Source organism: Accipiter gentilis, chromosome 15 (genome assembly GCF_929443795.1).
Source record: "Accipiter gentilis chromosome 15, bAccGen1.1, whole genome shotgun sequence".
In the NCBI taxonomy this organism is placed as follows: domain Eukaryota; kingdom Metazoa; phylum Chordata; class Aves; order Accipitriformes; family Accipitridae; genus Astur; species Astur gentilis.
In genome coordinates this window covers 17,043,469-17,057,993 of record NC_064894.1, presented here as the reverse complement: position 1 = coordinate 17,057,993, position 14,525 = coordinate 17,043,469, and the positions used below count along the sequence as shown (strand labels likewise).

The window sequence follows — 14,525 nt, the reverse complement described above, 5'->3', positions numbered from 1 at the left end:
GCTACAAATAGTTTGAGAAACACCTTGCAAAAAAACTAGCAAGACTAATAAACACTAAATCTACCAAGACTAATAACAACTAATGAAAATAAAAAATAGGTATACAGTGGCTTTCCTATTAAAAAAAAAAGAAATCCACTACTCTTCAGCTCAGAAAAGACAGCAGAGGTCTAGAAAAATCATGAGTGGTGTGAAGACTGATGAGGTGACAACTGTTCATCTCTTCTGACAGAAGAAGCAGGAGCATCTGATGAAAACAATACATGGCAAGTTGAGAAGCAACACAGGAAAAGACCTCTTCTCACAATGCATTGTTAAATCCAGTACAGCCTGCTGTGACTGCTGGGAGTTTGTGTTGAAAATTTACAAATACCCAAATATACCAAGACATGCAAAGCCTGAAGGAAGTATCAAAGCACTCCAAGTTGTAAATGAGAATAATAATAATCTGGGGGTTGTATCACTACATACTTGTCTTGGTTTATGCTCTTCCTCAGATGTTTATTACTGGTTGCTGCCAAACAGAAAATAATGGGCTAGACAGATCTTGGTGTGTCCCAATATAACTGTTTGTTGTTCATTGTTTGTACCTATGTAGTTTTAGATGTTTGCAACGAACTTTAATGTAGCTACAAAAGGAAGCATTTGCCACTTATGACTAAATCGTGACTAAGTTTAGTTGATTAGATCTCCTTGCTTTGTTCATCTGTATACTCAAGTTTGGTAGCTTGGTCAATACAGCTAGGCATTATTAATAACACATTTAGCTAAATACTTTCAGTGTGTCTCAAATTTTCTATACAATCTGACCTTAATGATCTAGATCAAAAGGCATCGTTAATCCTGGTGAAGCCTGGCACAACGCAACCAACAGTGGGCTTCAGTTGCCCATTGTGAAACTGTCTAGGTCATGTTAAACAGGCAAAATTAATAGATCATAGGATTTGGCTAAATCCAACAAAACTGTTGGCATCTGTTACTCCTCCTGATCCAGTCTGAAAAACACCTTTCAAGAGTAAGATAGTGAGAATTGCAGAGTAATTGACCACAACAAGGTAACACCCATCCTCATTCTGGCATTTTAATTTCACCTTACTCCCATTAATCTATCAGTTGTTAAACTAAACCAGTATTTTGGAAATTAGTCTAAATTCTGGTTCTTTTTTTTTTTTTTTTTACGAATTGGAAATAAAGTATAGCATTAAGACTGCTAAAAAGTCAATAATACTTTGAAGAAAAATGCACTCATTACTCATTATTATGACAGCTACACTACAGGGTCTCTAATTATTAGCAAAGACAGGAGAACGGAAACCGCTGTAAGATACATCATCAGGGCAGCACAGCTAACGCAGCTGGCTGTGCCAACTGCAGGAGTTCTCCTCTAGAAACACGACTGCAGAGAGACTGTGGGACTTCCTAGAAATAAAGTTCTAGTAAGACTAGTGACTTTTTCTTTTCTCTAAACTTGAGACAGTATATTTTTAGGTCCTCTTCTCACCATGCAGACTGGATGGTCAGAATGGAAGAGCTGTAGGGTAAGTGCACAGTGCCTGCAATACTCATTAGAGCAGAACCAGAAGTTTTAATTTCTTCTTCCAGACATCCTGCAGAGTTGTGAACTTCTGTGCTAGGACTTGAATTTTCTAGACGCCAAAGCAATTCACCTTTGCTAGTTCACCTGAACTGCTAACAGCATTAAAAACCAAAAAAATCCTTAAAATTATGACTATGCAAATTTATAGGTGGGGATGGATCGGTTTGTTTTTTGAAGTTTAAGACACACAAATTAACATACATAAAAGAAGGAAGGGTGTTCAGTAACTTCCTTCGACACCTCAAATTTTCCAGCCTAAAATGATTATATCTCTGTAATAGTAACTTTAAATATAGGCAAGTTCTCACTTGATACTGAGCTGTTGAGGGAACAGAAGTTGTTGACTGAATGCTATATAGCATTTTGTGCTCAGAAGCAGATCTGCATATAAAAATGGATGTATTTTTAAAATAAGGAATCGCACAATATTTTGAACAGCAAGTATTCTAGCATCAGGTCAGTTTCCCTTTGTATTTTCTGACCTCTAAAGTTTTGACTTTACAATCACATAGTACAAACCTAAAAAATCTGTACTCTACTTGTACTATTTGATAACACAGTAACTATTTTAAAACTCTAGCTATGCATGAAGTACAATAAATCTGTGCTTAGGGCATTTACCCCAACTCCATTACAATATCTGCAGTTTAACTATTCTAAACAAACTATCCAACACAATTATTTGGGAAAGGGTAATTTTATTTGTCCCATCATCATCATTAGTTTAAACAGTCGTAAACTACATCATACAAAAATCTTAGTAAACATAATAAGCACATAGGTTCTCCTCACATACTTTCACCAAAAAACATAGCCCAAAGTAAAGATGGAACAAATTTAATGTCCTCAGTTCATGTCATAGTCTTTAGCTATAATTTGAACCAAGCAGCTGATATGCATAGCTATTTGAAGGTGAATGTTCATTTACACAAGAAAGCAGGAGTGGGCTGTATTCTGGAAGTGGAGTGCACATAGTTTGAATGCTAAAACCTACGAACCATCCCGAAGCCTTGATGGGGCAAGGGTTGGAGGTAGTCATCTTCATTTTTTCTCTGGAGGTTCATGTTTTACCCAATCCTCAAAGCCACCAGCATATTGCTGAACTCTGAAAATATGCAGAAGATACAATGTTAAGAAGGACTCTTGAAAAAGGTATCTAAGAGGGCATGGCAAAAAAAAAACAAACCAAAAGAAAATCAGAGAAAAAAAGCATAACAGAAATTCTTTGCAATCAAATACACTTGTACCTAGCTTCAATGAGCCAGATTGATACTCCTTGTACTCCAATACTGCCTGCTTCCATGCAGTGTGTTCTGTAACTCTTCCAAATGGCACAATGCTGGAGGGCAAATATCAAGCAAGTAGTAGCAGCCGGACCAATGAAACAGTTTGCCGCTTCTTTTTTTAAAAAGAGAGAACAGACTTACTGTGGTGAGAGATTTATTATGTCTAAATACTTCAGATGTCATCAAAGAAATGCGGCACACTGATCTTTTACTTCCTTGCAAACCTACATGTTCTGTAGGTCTGACATAAGCCTGTAAAAAGCTAAACTCTAGAAAACAAAAACCCACCATGAAAAACAATATTGACTCCTTCAATTAGGCAGCATGAAAAACAGGTAACGGAGGATATTTTGCACTTACAACATATTTATAAAAAAAGAACGTGGTTCCATCTTTTGACTAGAACTAGCAGGGATATTCCAGTTCATGAATTGCAGTTCCATGAAAACATGAGCAAACAACCAATTTTTTAAATCCTATCTGTAGTCTTCAAGCCAGCAAGGCACCTTCTGGCATGGGTATAACAACTCTGCCAACCAAACACTGCTTTTGCTTTCACTTTATCAATCTCATTGTCTTTTTAGCTACTGCCTTCACTGCCTTACTCCTGGCAAACGATCCAATGCTTTACTAAAAGGGAAGGCCTACTTTGTCAACAGTGAACAGTACAGGTAGAACTGCAATTTAACAAAGGGTGTGGTTTCATAAACTATTTAATCTAATTTAAGATTGTACTTCTACCAAAGTGAGCAGTTCTCCACCTTTCCAATCATCCTGTGGCTCAGGACTAGTGCTTATAAAGCCATATAAGGAAGCAATGTCTTGGCGAGGGAGCCTTAAGAGGCAGAAGGATCCTTTAGCGGCAGCATGGTCTTGCAGCACATTGCATCACCTGTGACACACGCACAGAGCTGCTGAGGGGTTATTTCACAGGGTGATACACCTCACTTTTCTGGAGCACTCAAGGGCGTCTTTCAAGGTTCAGTGGAGACAAGAGGAGGTGTCTAACTCAAATACCAGTCGTTTTGTTCATATCCCACATTTAAATTTTTACCCTTGCCTGCAAGAAGCTGAGTCAGAGTTCTGCTTCATGGGGGGAGGCCGCATGAATCCCATCCTTACACACACAAGTCTTACCTGCTGAAACCCAAGGACATGGCAAAACTCAGCGCTTGTTTACTTCTTGTTCCTGCCAAACAGGAGAAAACCACAGGGTCTGACTTGGATGGCATCTTTTGATTGTACTGCTCCTTGAACTCCATTGGGTCCATTTGTAGAGCTTCCGCTAATTCACCCACTAGGAAATACAGAAAAAAAAAAAAAAAAAAGTCTCATTTATTCTCCATCCACAGACAGGCTTGTAATTCCTCTGGAGGAAAAGTTCAGCCTCACGACATACTCGCAGATGTCTAGCACAGCCCCTCTTTGCTCAGCCACTGCCACTTGTCCACAGACTTGACCATCAAGCAAAGGGCAACACCCAACGTCCCCACGTCGCGGTGTCAATAACTTACGCGGTATGTTGATGGACGCTGGGATTTTTCCGAATCTGTCGATCTCCCATCTCTCCCGCACGTCTATGTGGAGGACGTTGGTCTTCTTCAAGTCTTTGAGCTCTCGGTAGGAAAGGCTGGGTGTCCCGCCGGCGCAGAGCCTGCGCCTGGCGGCACCCGCCGCCCCGGGACCTGAGGGAGAGGTGCCGCCCGTGAGCCCAGAAGAGACCCCCGCTGCCCCGGCCTCCGGGGAAGGCCATCGCCCCTAATAACGCTTAACCTCCCCACACGGCCCCCCGCCCCGACAAACCTCGCCCCGCCGCCCGCCTTCCCACAGGCCCAGCCGCCGCTCCGCCCCGCCCCCCGCCTCACCGGGCGCCGCCGCCCGCCACCAGCCGCCGCTCGCCGCCCGCAGCGCCCGCCGCCAGCCCCAGCCCCCGGCCCCCATCGGGCCGCCTCTCAAGATGGCGGCCGCCCGCCCCGCGCCGGCGGGGGAGGGAGGAGACCGCTCCCCGGGCGGCACCGCCTTCTCCCCGGGGGCGGCGGGGCAGCCGACACAGCTGGGTTAGGCAGCCGCTGCCCTCGGTTTCGGTACATCCAGCGACTGCCCCTTTGCCTGGGCAGGGCAATTCCCACAACTGAGCCGAGCTGTTGAGGAGATCTAAAGTGCCAAAGGCCGGGAGACTGAACAGGGATGAGGAATTTTGGTGCCAAACCCCCTCGCTGTTAACCTGAGGAGAAAAGGTAATTTTAGCACTGGCCTGTGCCGCTTTCACCCGTGCCACTGCCCCCTTACAGCCACAGCAGCTGTGGTCCAAGGGTAACAACCGCATCCCTAGTTTCAATACGCTTTGGTTTTGAAAGCTGTCAGTCTTCCAGCTCCAAGGACTGATGGCCAAGACACGTTTTAAGTGGAGAAATGAGAGTCCCTCTGTTCAACGCGTTTTAAATCAGTACTCCGCATTTACTACATACCTTTGTAGACACCTTACGTAGCGGCGGTTCCAGCCTTTAAAGGCAGGCGTGCTGGACCTTTTCTCTTCATAAAAGACGCATTTTGAGGAGCAAGTTGTTGAATCTTTACTAATGAGAGTTTTCCTTTTCAAAACGAGAACAAAATATTTCTCGGTACTGTAAAGTGTGACAAATTGAACTTGGCACATATAACTGGTTCACTAGCTGCCCTTCTGCCAGCCTCTCCATATGGCCTCCTTGACAGGCATTTGCAAATTGTCTCTTTGAAGTAGTGTATCTATATATGAGTTGAAGTTTTACGCGTTTCTCCTTTTCAGCAAGGTATGGGTAGAATCCACTACTCCTACAAATTCTCCTTTGAAGTATAATTTACTATATATTTTATCTGTAGTAAAACAACCACCACAGTTACTCTCCATTTATTAAATATATCACTACAAGGACCATAAAGCATGCGATGTGGAGTGTCAGGATACTTGTTGTATGAAATGCATATTCACATGAAGTTGCCTTTTTATAAGTTAATGTATGGTTTCGACCCTTGTGTGAATCATACATATATACACACAAAGAGAGACCACACTAGCTTGCTTGCATAAGTAGGAATGATACACCAGCCATCTTGTGAAAGACTTAAGAGTTTGAAGTCAGAGGAGATCAAGACAGGCAAACTCTGCCAGTTGCTGAAAGGGTGGCAAGCATCACATTCAATTCTCCTCTCGCCTTCATGGCACTGTCATCCAGCACCCACTCAACCCCTCCTCAGCAGCTTTCTTCATGTTGCCTCTTGGGACTCTCTCTCCATTTCTGCACAGCCTCCCACACTCATCCCCAGTGGCATCAGTTCCCAGCTAATTACCCAGCTGCATTTACCCTTGCACATTCTTTATCTTCATCTTCTCATCTGACTGAAGCCTTTATTGATTGGAGAAATGGTTCACAGACCTAGGCTTTCATCAAGTCTTACTGCCTGTCTTTTTTTTTGTTACTGCATCTTCTTTTTCTGGTTTTTTTTTTGTTTTTTTTTTTTGTTTTTTTTTTTTTTTCCCCACAAGCTCTTCAGCCTTCCCATAGTATTCTTCACCATGTTTTACTATTTACTTTTGGCCTTCCCTCTCTGCTTTCTCTTCTCTTTCTTTCATGCCTCTGATTGCTGATGCTCTTCATGTTTATTCTTTGCCCTTGACACTTCGTTTTCTCTCATTACCAAATCCCAGACATGATTCAGTCTCAACATTGGCTTCCTTTGGCTCTGCTTTTGCGTTGTTGAGTTCTTTTGGAGGAAAGCTGGGGACCTGGCTGATTTCTGTGACCAATCTGTTCTCCTAACATGCAACTCTAATTTATATCCCATTTTCCCCAACACAATGGGAACCTATGCATAAAGCCTGCTGCCCTCGCTCTCTGCACAGAATTTAAACCATTTCCTTTGGGAAACATTTTCTCACCTCATCTTCTCCACCCCCTTTGCTTGCCTTCCCCTTCTGCCAGTGCCCTGATGTTCTACCTCTTCCAGATATTTCTGTTCTCCTCTCCTGTGCAAAATGAACGTATTCCCCTTCACACTATCTGCCTTTCACACATGTTCACTTTTCCTTCCTTCTCTTTAACCTTTTAATCTAGTTATTGCTCTTGCAGTGCAATAATTCTCTAATCTCTCCCGTGTGGAGGAGGAAGGACCCACCCACCTCTCGATCCAATTTGTTTTAGATTATTGTACCATATTCTTTCTCCCTTTCACATGTAGACTCCACGAACATGGTGTTCGCAACCCATGTCTGGGGCTCCTCTGTTACACAGTCTGCAGTCTGCCTGCAGATCTTTGTGCTCAGTTGTCACCACTGTCACTGAAGTGCCTAAAGAATTCCTCCTACCTAAATCAAATCCCACTTAATCTGTCAACCTCTTTCAACAATACCCTTCTTGACATCTTGTCTTTGCTTGGTCCAATGACTGCTACATCCTTCTCTAACCGCTCTTTCAGCCTGCTTGCCAGCAGACCCACTACAGGTTCTCCTTCCTTGGTTTTTGAGGGGTGCCACAGCAACTTCAGAACCCTTTCCCCCTTCTTCCTCCGTGCCTTATCACTGGATAGTCTTATTCCAGTAAAATTACTCTTTTTCAGTCCTTAATTCAGACTTGCCGTCTGTGCCCCTTGCTGTCTGGCCACACGCCGAGTTTAATCTCAATCCCGGTTTCTACTAGCTCCTCCCTCGTGTGCTGGACACCCGTTACCCTGCCTGTCCCTCACCTGGGACACGCACCTTTGATGCCCATCTCCCTCCCGTCCCTCCCTCAGTGGCTACCTTGAATATCTACGCAGGGCCCAGACCCTTCTGCATAACCTCCGGGTACGACGACCCTCACCCTTTGCGCCCCCCTCCCCTTCTTCGCCTGGGGTTTCCAAGGCGCCCCGCAGCCAGCCCTGCCGCTCCCTGCCGCCTCTCCGCGGGCCCAGGTACGGAGGGGCCCAGGTACGGAGGGGCCCAGGTACGCTCCGGCCCCGCCGGCGCCCGCGGGCAGCCCCGCGTCCCCACCGCCCTTCCCACCCGGCAGACGCATTTCGCCCTCCAACCGGAGCCCGCCCTCCACGCTGCCTCGCCCCCGGCCGCCCCTTCCCTGCCAGCTCGTACGGCGCCGGGGGCAGCTCGGCCGCCCCGGGCCCCGCGGGGAGCCGTCCGGGCTGAGGCTGGGGCGGGGAGCGGCGCGGTGAGGCCGGGGGCGGGCCGCGCCGGGCGGAGCGGAGCGGCGCGGAGCGGAGCGGCCTTGGCTGCGGCCCAGCTTCCTCCGACGCTTCCTGCCGCCGCCGCGCTCGCCTGCCTGCCTGCCTGCCTGCCTGCCTGCCGGCCGGCCGGCCGCCGCTCCGTGAGTGCGGGGCGCTCGGGGCGGGGAGGGGGGCAGGCCGCCGGCCCAGCGCGGGGGGCGCCGTGTCCGTGGAAGCCCGGGGGGCCGCGGAGCCTCGGCGGCGGCCGCGGCTGAGAGGTCCCGGGCCGGGCCGGGCCGGGCCGATCCGCCCCGCCATGGCGGCCGGGCCGGGCCCTTGGCCTGCGGAGCCGCGTCCCCGGGGGTCGCCGCGCAGGTGCAGGCGGGCGGGGCGCGGGGAGGGAGCGCGACACTTCGTGGCGGGCTGGCGGCGGCGCCGTGGCCCCGGGCCGGGCGGGCCATCCTCCTCGCTGCCGGCGACGCCCGGGGCAGCCCTGCCCGGCGCTTCCAGCGCGGTGTTCCGAGCTGGCGGCCGAGCGCGGCTGGCGTGGGCTCGTTCCGGGTGGGTGGCCGGCGACGCGCGGCTGGTGCCGACCGTCCGCCGTCGCTGGCGGCCTAAACCAGGTTAACCCTACCGCGACGTGAAGCAGCAGCGCCGGGCCGCCTCCGTGGCCCGCAGTAAGTTTCTCGGTCTGTTACGTGAGAGGGAGCCGGCAGCGTCGCCTTTGGCCGGGCTTGAACGTGAGCTCCGTTCGCTTTGCAGGAGGCAAGTTAGCGAGCGCATGCGGTTATAAAATGGTCTTGCGGCCGTGTGTCGTGAGGCCGGCGTGATTCCTTCTGCCCCGCTCTGACAGCCTGGCCCGTGCCGGCCGGGCCATGCCACCGCCGGCCTGCTGCCGCTGCCGCCCGGCCGCGCGAACGCGGGCTGCGGGCTGCGGGCTGCCCGCGCCCAGGGCTTCGGCCGGCGGTGCGTGCGGCCGCAGCGCTGCGCTCCGCTCCCCCGAGCCTGGTTCCCAGGGAACGCAGACCGGGACGTGCCTGGTGATTCGGTGACAGCCTGGCGATGGTCCCCTCGGTGAAGCGGAGACGTGGTGTTTTAGACCCAGGGCTGCAACTCCGCACGTTGTGTTTGAGTTAATGCCTCGATTCTCTCACGCCTGGGTCGGTTTTTAGAATTTCATTCAGTCTTTTGCTGTTGATGTCCTTTACTTTAGGACTTCATCCTGCTCTTGCTATAGATACGTTGCTGCTCGCGTGGTGAAACCGGGTACGCGTGACGGCATATTAAACACAGATGCGGAAGAATAAGGTAAGACGTCAAGAGCGCAGAAGCAGATGGCGGTAACTCCAGGTGTAGCGCTGTATTCTTGTTGCGCGTCGTCTTTAGCTACAGGTATTTCCCAATTTCATTAAATAATCAATCCTCTCATGCAAGCATAATAAAGCAGAGTTGTGTTTAAAGATTCTTTCCGCTCTCGTTGCCTAGCTTTTTAAATGGAAGCATAGTAGTGGCACGAGCATGTGCCAGATTTGTAGCAGAATATGCCTTTGTGAAATTGGTCTGCCGTTTACTACAGTTGTAAATATTTTGTCAGATTTCCTCATGAAATATTGAAGAACTGGTGCTCTGTAGTTTTGTTTCTGCGAGATTCACAGAAATGCAGCTGGCGTCTCGCAGGTTCTGCTGTAAGCATCAATCGTAGATCAAGGACAAGTTGTTCCACTTTAGACGTGTCATCAAAACAAACTGGGGCAGTTTGTGTGGAGGAAGAAAACGGAATGAAATTTTTTGCTCTTGGTGGCAAGACTTTGACTTTCAAAGAGCTCAAACTAGTTTTCCGTAGTCCTTTATGGTTTTATCTGTTTACCCCCATTAATTAGCCAACTCCCACAACACCTTTCCAGAGTAATTGGGAAGTTATATGCAGCCCTTGTCTTCCTTCATCTGCTCCGACTCAGCCCTTTAGGAAGGGGTACGGTGTGAGTCTCAGCTTAATGTAGTATCTTGTGTGGGCTTCAGCCTGGTATCTCTCACACTGTGCTGTGCTGCAACCACAGTTACTTTTTTTTTTTTTTTTTTTGAGACTTCACAGAATTAGCATTTCTCTGAAGTTCATCCTTTGCTTGTATTGTCCTTTATGTTCTCTTCTGACATCTTGGACCACTTTTTTTCCCAGTTTTTATCCACGTGGTTATCCTGCCAAGATACTGTGAGTTCACTGGTTATTCTCCAGCTGTTTCAGTTGTTACGCCCTCAGATATTCTGTGGTGATGGCACTGTTACATCAGTGTTCATATCACGTGAGTGCATAGTCTGTCAGTCCTGCCATCTGACTGCCTTTTCAGATACAAAGTTCTCCCTTGCGGGCCAACATCATTAGTTACAAGCCATGGCCCTTTTTATGGTACTTACGTGTTTTGCTTTTTAAAGCGTGACTTTGTAGGAAAATCCATGTTAAACCAGGAATGCACCTATCCAGATGTTTTTCCCTCTTGGTGTGTTCATATTTTTTAAAAAATACATTTAAGGTGGGACGGAGAACACAAGCAAAAATTGCGATTTGCTTTGTGAAGTTGGATATTGAAATTCTCCATAACACCTTTGCTGTAAGGTACTGGCAAAAATATGTCATCAAATACTACTCCTTTTACACATTCAATTCTTTAATTTACTTTATTCATAAACCCAGTTACAGGGTCTTTTCATTCTTGTCCCTGGACACATCTGGTTTCTGTTCATCCTTAGAAGTATTTTGTCAGTGGCAAGTGGGTTTCAGTAGGAAATCTGAGGGAGATTGTGCAGCATGCAAACATGAACGTTGACAGAACATGTTTAGCATGGGCAGTTGGATAAAAAGGATTAATAAAAGTGAGAAATGCCATGGGATTTTTACTGTCACTTGGAAAGTTGTATCTAGTGGTCCAAAGGCTCCGTCGCACTCCTCGCGCAAAAAGTGCATCAGTGTCTCACCCTTTTAGGACTGTAATATAATGTCAGGATTGGCGTTTGAGCTCCAGTGACGGTGTAGGATGTGTGATGTGCCTTTGGGCTAGGAAATCTTGGAGATGACACTTTCAGAATTTCAGATGACATTTTCCAGGGGAAGAAGTGTTGCTGCCACTACCAGTCAGCAGTTCTGGTCCTTTTACTGCTGTAGCAGGCAGCGGGGGCTTGTTTGCCGCAAAGGTTTCGGTGGCTGTCAGGGTGCTGAGCCTCCTGGCCCTCTGATGGGTGACACTGCCCGGTTGCTAACTGTGATGGATGCGGTTCTTGCTCTGATTGGGTGACATTTGATCTAGCGGCAAGCAAGCCAAAATGCCACAGGTAACGCTTGGAACAGATGTCCAAAATATATCAACTTGCAGCTTACATCAAAACATGTAGCAGTTCTGCAGAGGATCTGGCATTACTGACCCGTACAAAGGTCTTCTTTCTGTACTCTGACAGTTACGTGGAAGCTCATAAAGACCCTTCACAGATGTGCTACGGAGTATCTTGGTCTTTGGACTTAATCTGCACATCTGTGCTGTTCCTCAGCCCCTTCCTTTGGTGCTAGGCTGCTGTTGACAGCTGGACAGTTCTGTTGAGTTACATGGAAGTGCAAATTTTTCACTGTATTCAGTGTGTGCTGTGCCTTTCAGTGCGATACAGGGGTTTTTTTTGCATTAGCAACATAAAATGCTATAATTTTAACTTGGAAGTTTGACTACAAGTGGTGAGACAGCTGGAATTTAGGATACCTCAGATGAATTGAGGGACTGAGGTAAATGTATTTGCCCCAGCTTCTTTGAATTCAGGTACTCACTGATGAAGTAATTAACAATACTGGTTTCACAGTTAATAGGCAGTCCAACTGGGAGGGTCTTACTTGTATCCAAAATAGTACCTGGAGACTATCTGTAGACTCACTTGGCTATATTGCATAGGGTAAGTATGTTTAGATGAGCTGGTGGTTATTATACCATTTTAATCTTGTTTGTGTTCTAGTAATGCAACTGTAATCCTCCTGGTTAATCAAGAATCAGGAAAAATGTTGTGATAGGTATTACACAGATAAGAACAAAAATGTGGCACTTGTCTGAAAGAGCTGGCACCCTAATTATGTGAGGAGGGAAAAAGTGGATCTTGGCAGATGGAAGCAGTGATGTGGTAGTAGTCAGCATGGCAGGTTATTTCTCTAACATACTGGTGATCTGGTTTGCATTTCTTACAAGCATCATAGTGAAGGTACTGCATGGGAAAATCCACTAAGGTGGCACATTTCAAAATTTAGCAAGTGAGCTGTAGACATTGTAGGAGGAGGCACTCAACCTCTAGGTACGGAGTGCAAGATGATGACACAGGAATAGGTTTCGGGGTGTCTAGACAGTGAAGACATAGTTTGCTTCTCCACCTCTCTCGCATAAAGATGCTGTGAAGAGGAACGACCTGTTTGGCTTTGTTTTGGTTTTTTTTGTGTTTTTTTTCCAAAAGAAAAGTGAATTCTAATTCACGCTAGCCTTGTATCTTTTATTGGTCCTACCTCTACAGGGTTCCAGTAAAATATAAAATTCTTAACAATAACATTTGTTTTGGGAACTACATCTAGCTCTTTTTGGTTTCTAAATAGCTACTTTATGAAGAGGGCGCATTTTTAAATACAGAAATATTAATGCTGTTAAATATAGACTATTTCTGGCATACCTTACATTTAAAATAGTCTAGGCATACCTTAGATTTAACTTAACAAATTTAGCATGTTGATTTCTGGCACTTTGTCAAATCTGAAGCTTTTAAAATTAGGTAGGCAGATCATCCTGCTGCTTTTGAAGTGGTTTGTTCTTTCTAGAAAGGTGGAAACGAGCAGTTGTAGTGAGGAGCTTTTGATCTTAATTGTAGGTAGACTGGCATTAGGAGTCTTTTAAGAAATAAAAAGTAAACCGAGAATAGCAAGTGATGATGATTACACTTCAAACTCTTGTATGCTGAGCTCAAAGAATCTGAACACATTTGGCAAGGACTAGTTCTTAGTTTTGTATGAAATGGTTGTTTAAAAGGAAGAGATTTAGCTGTTTCTATTTTTAGTTTTTTCCCCCATGAAACTGCAAAATTTCTACTTAAGATTTTTACTGTGTGCCAAATAAAGATCAGGGTGGAGCTAACATACCCTTTGAACACAGCTTTTTCTACCACAAAAATCAGGGTTTGTTTATTTGTCAGATTAATTGGTCAAGTATCATTTGTACTGTGACTTGATTTTGTGTATACAAAATGAAAAACTTACCATATTTGTTTTTCCATCACAGAAAGAAACTTCCAGGCAAGGATTCATGGAGACTTCTTTCTGTATAGGGAAAGAAGGAGAGTCTGTCTCCTGTAGGACATGACGGCTGTAGCCACAAGTTACTTATTGAACATACTAAAATAATAGGAGAATGGGTTGGAAAAAGGCAAATCATGGGAATATTGCCACGGTTTTTAATCTTCAGTGTATGTAGTTCTTTTTGTGTAAATTATTAATTTCTCCTCTGCCTGCTTTTCATGAATGGCTTGTGCCTATGGTCGACAGAAACCTACAGAATGTGTCTCTTGCTTTTTTCATAACTGTATTTTATGCTTTCTTGGGCCTATGTTTGTTCAGGGTTTTCATTCCAATAAAATCTCAACCTTTTATCTCCCATAAACTGAAATATTTCTGAGAAGTAATTTCTGAAGCACCTTTAGGTTTCTTCCTTGTTTATCTCAATTAAATATAATAATCAAATTTCTGGCATAAATGTTTTGATTTTGAAATGTTGATCATGTTTTTAATTATTAAATGAGACCTTTTACTTGTAATGTTTTCTGTCCCCAAATATACTGGAAAAGGGCAGATAGTACTGCATATATACTGTGCTACTTGCATCGTAGATGTGTGCTGAGTAGCTCGTTGCTCTTACCCTTTCATCCCACTTACATGCTTTTCAAAATCAGGCACAAACCCTGGCTGACTAGGTCCTTGATATGCTGTGGCTTTTCTGAGAGCTCACAGGTCAGTAAACATTGTCTGATGGATGCCTGTCTGTATGTGTGTTCATGAAAACTGATTAATCTAATGGTCCGTGCTATCTTTTGTTCTGCCTGCTCTTACTGAAAGAAGACTGAAAAGTCTCTGGGTTGCTCGGTGGGTTCCCAAACCTGCAGTGTGAATGCCTGTTTCTTATGCCAGTGTTAATTTCTAATGTCATGTTGATTATGTTGGGCTAGGAATGCCATGTTTTTGGTCGTTGTGGGTACCAGCTGACACTTTGTCTTTTCCACGTGTCTTGAAGGACCCTAGAGACTAGGTTCAGCAGTGGGCTGTGCATGCTCCAATCTGGATCGTATTGTCTGGCCTATAGTCCACGGGATTTCACAGGTGCTAAAGACTTTCTTGTATTTCAGCTGGTTGGGCCCATAATTGTTCTTTCATGAAGTTATCTGAGCTCTCAAAATGTACTGATAGGAACATG

The 14,525-nt window shown here is 45.8% G+C and overlaps 2 protein-coding genes across 8 annotated transcripts in view; one reads left to right on the top strand and one right to left on the bottom strand.

Annotated features, from left to right (window-relative positions):
• Positions 1 to 1,892: 1,892 nt before the first annotated feature.
• On the bottom strand, positions 1,893 to 7,913 carry TSTD3 (thiosulfate sulfurtransferase like domain containing 3). Its single transcript, XM_049817678.1, has 5 exons — positions 7,658 to 7,913; positions 4,749 to 4,775; positions 4,398 to 4,568; positions 4,021 to 4,180; positions 1,893 to 2,702 (listed from the first exon to the last, which is right to left on the bottom strand). Exons 1-5 carry the CDS (start codon positions 7,911 to 7,913, stop codon positions 2,639 to 2,641), a joined length of 678 nt encoding a protein of 225 aa, XP_049673635.1. The 3' UTR covers positions 1,893 to 2,638.
• A 39-nt stretch (positions 7,914 to 7,952) lies between these two features.
• USP45 (ubiquitin specific peptidase 45) overlaps positions 7,953 to 14,525 on the top strand; it is a 55,721-nt gene continuing 49,148 nt past the window's right edge. For 2 of the 7 annotated variants that reach the window (XR_007508175.1, XM_049817636.1), the window contains exon 1: positions 7,953 to 8,216. The gene's annotated coding sequence lies outside the window, so the exon portion shown is untranslated. Of the gene's footprint in view, positions 8,217 to 8,716; positions 8,733 to 14,098; positions 14,432 to 14,525 lie in introns of those variants that run through there. The other 5 variants (XM_049817637.1, XM_049817631.1, XM_049817630.1 and 2 more) reach the window with 5 other exon arrangements.

What these genes read in the sequence shown, in the direction of transcription:
- TSTD3 (XM_049817678.1), bottom strand. Translation starts at nt 7,913, where the DNA reads ATGCGTCTGCCGGGTGGGAAGGGCGGTGGGGACGCGGGGCTGCCCGCG. An exon ending in GCCCTGCGTAGATATTCAAG is followed by an intron (nt 4,776 to 7,657) that starts GTAGCCACTGAG and finishes GGGCGGCGAGCG; the next exon opens with GCGGCTGGTGGCGGGCGGCG. An exon ending in AGCGTCCATCAACATACCGC is followed by an intron (nt 4,181 to 4,397) that starts GTAAGTTATTGA and finishes TGTATTTCCTAG; the next exon opens with TGGGTGAATTAGCGGAAGCT.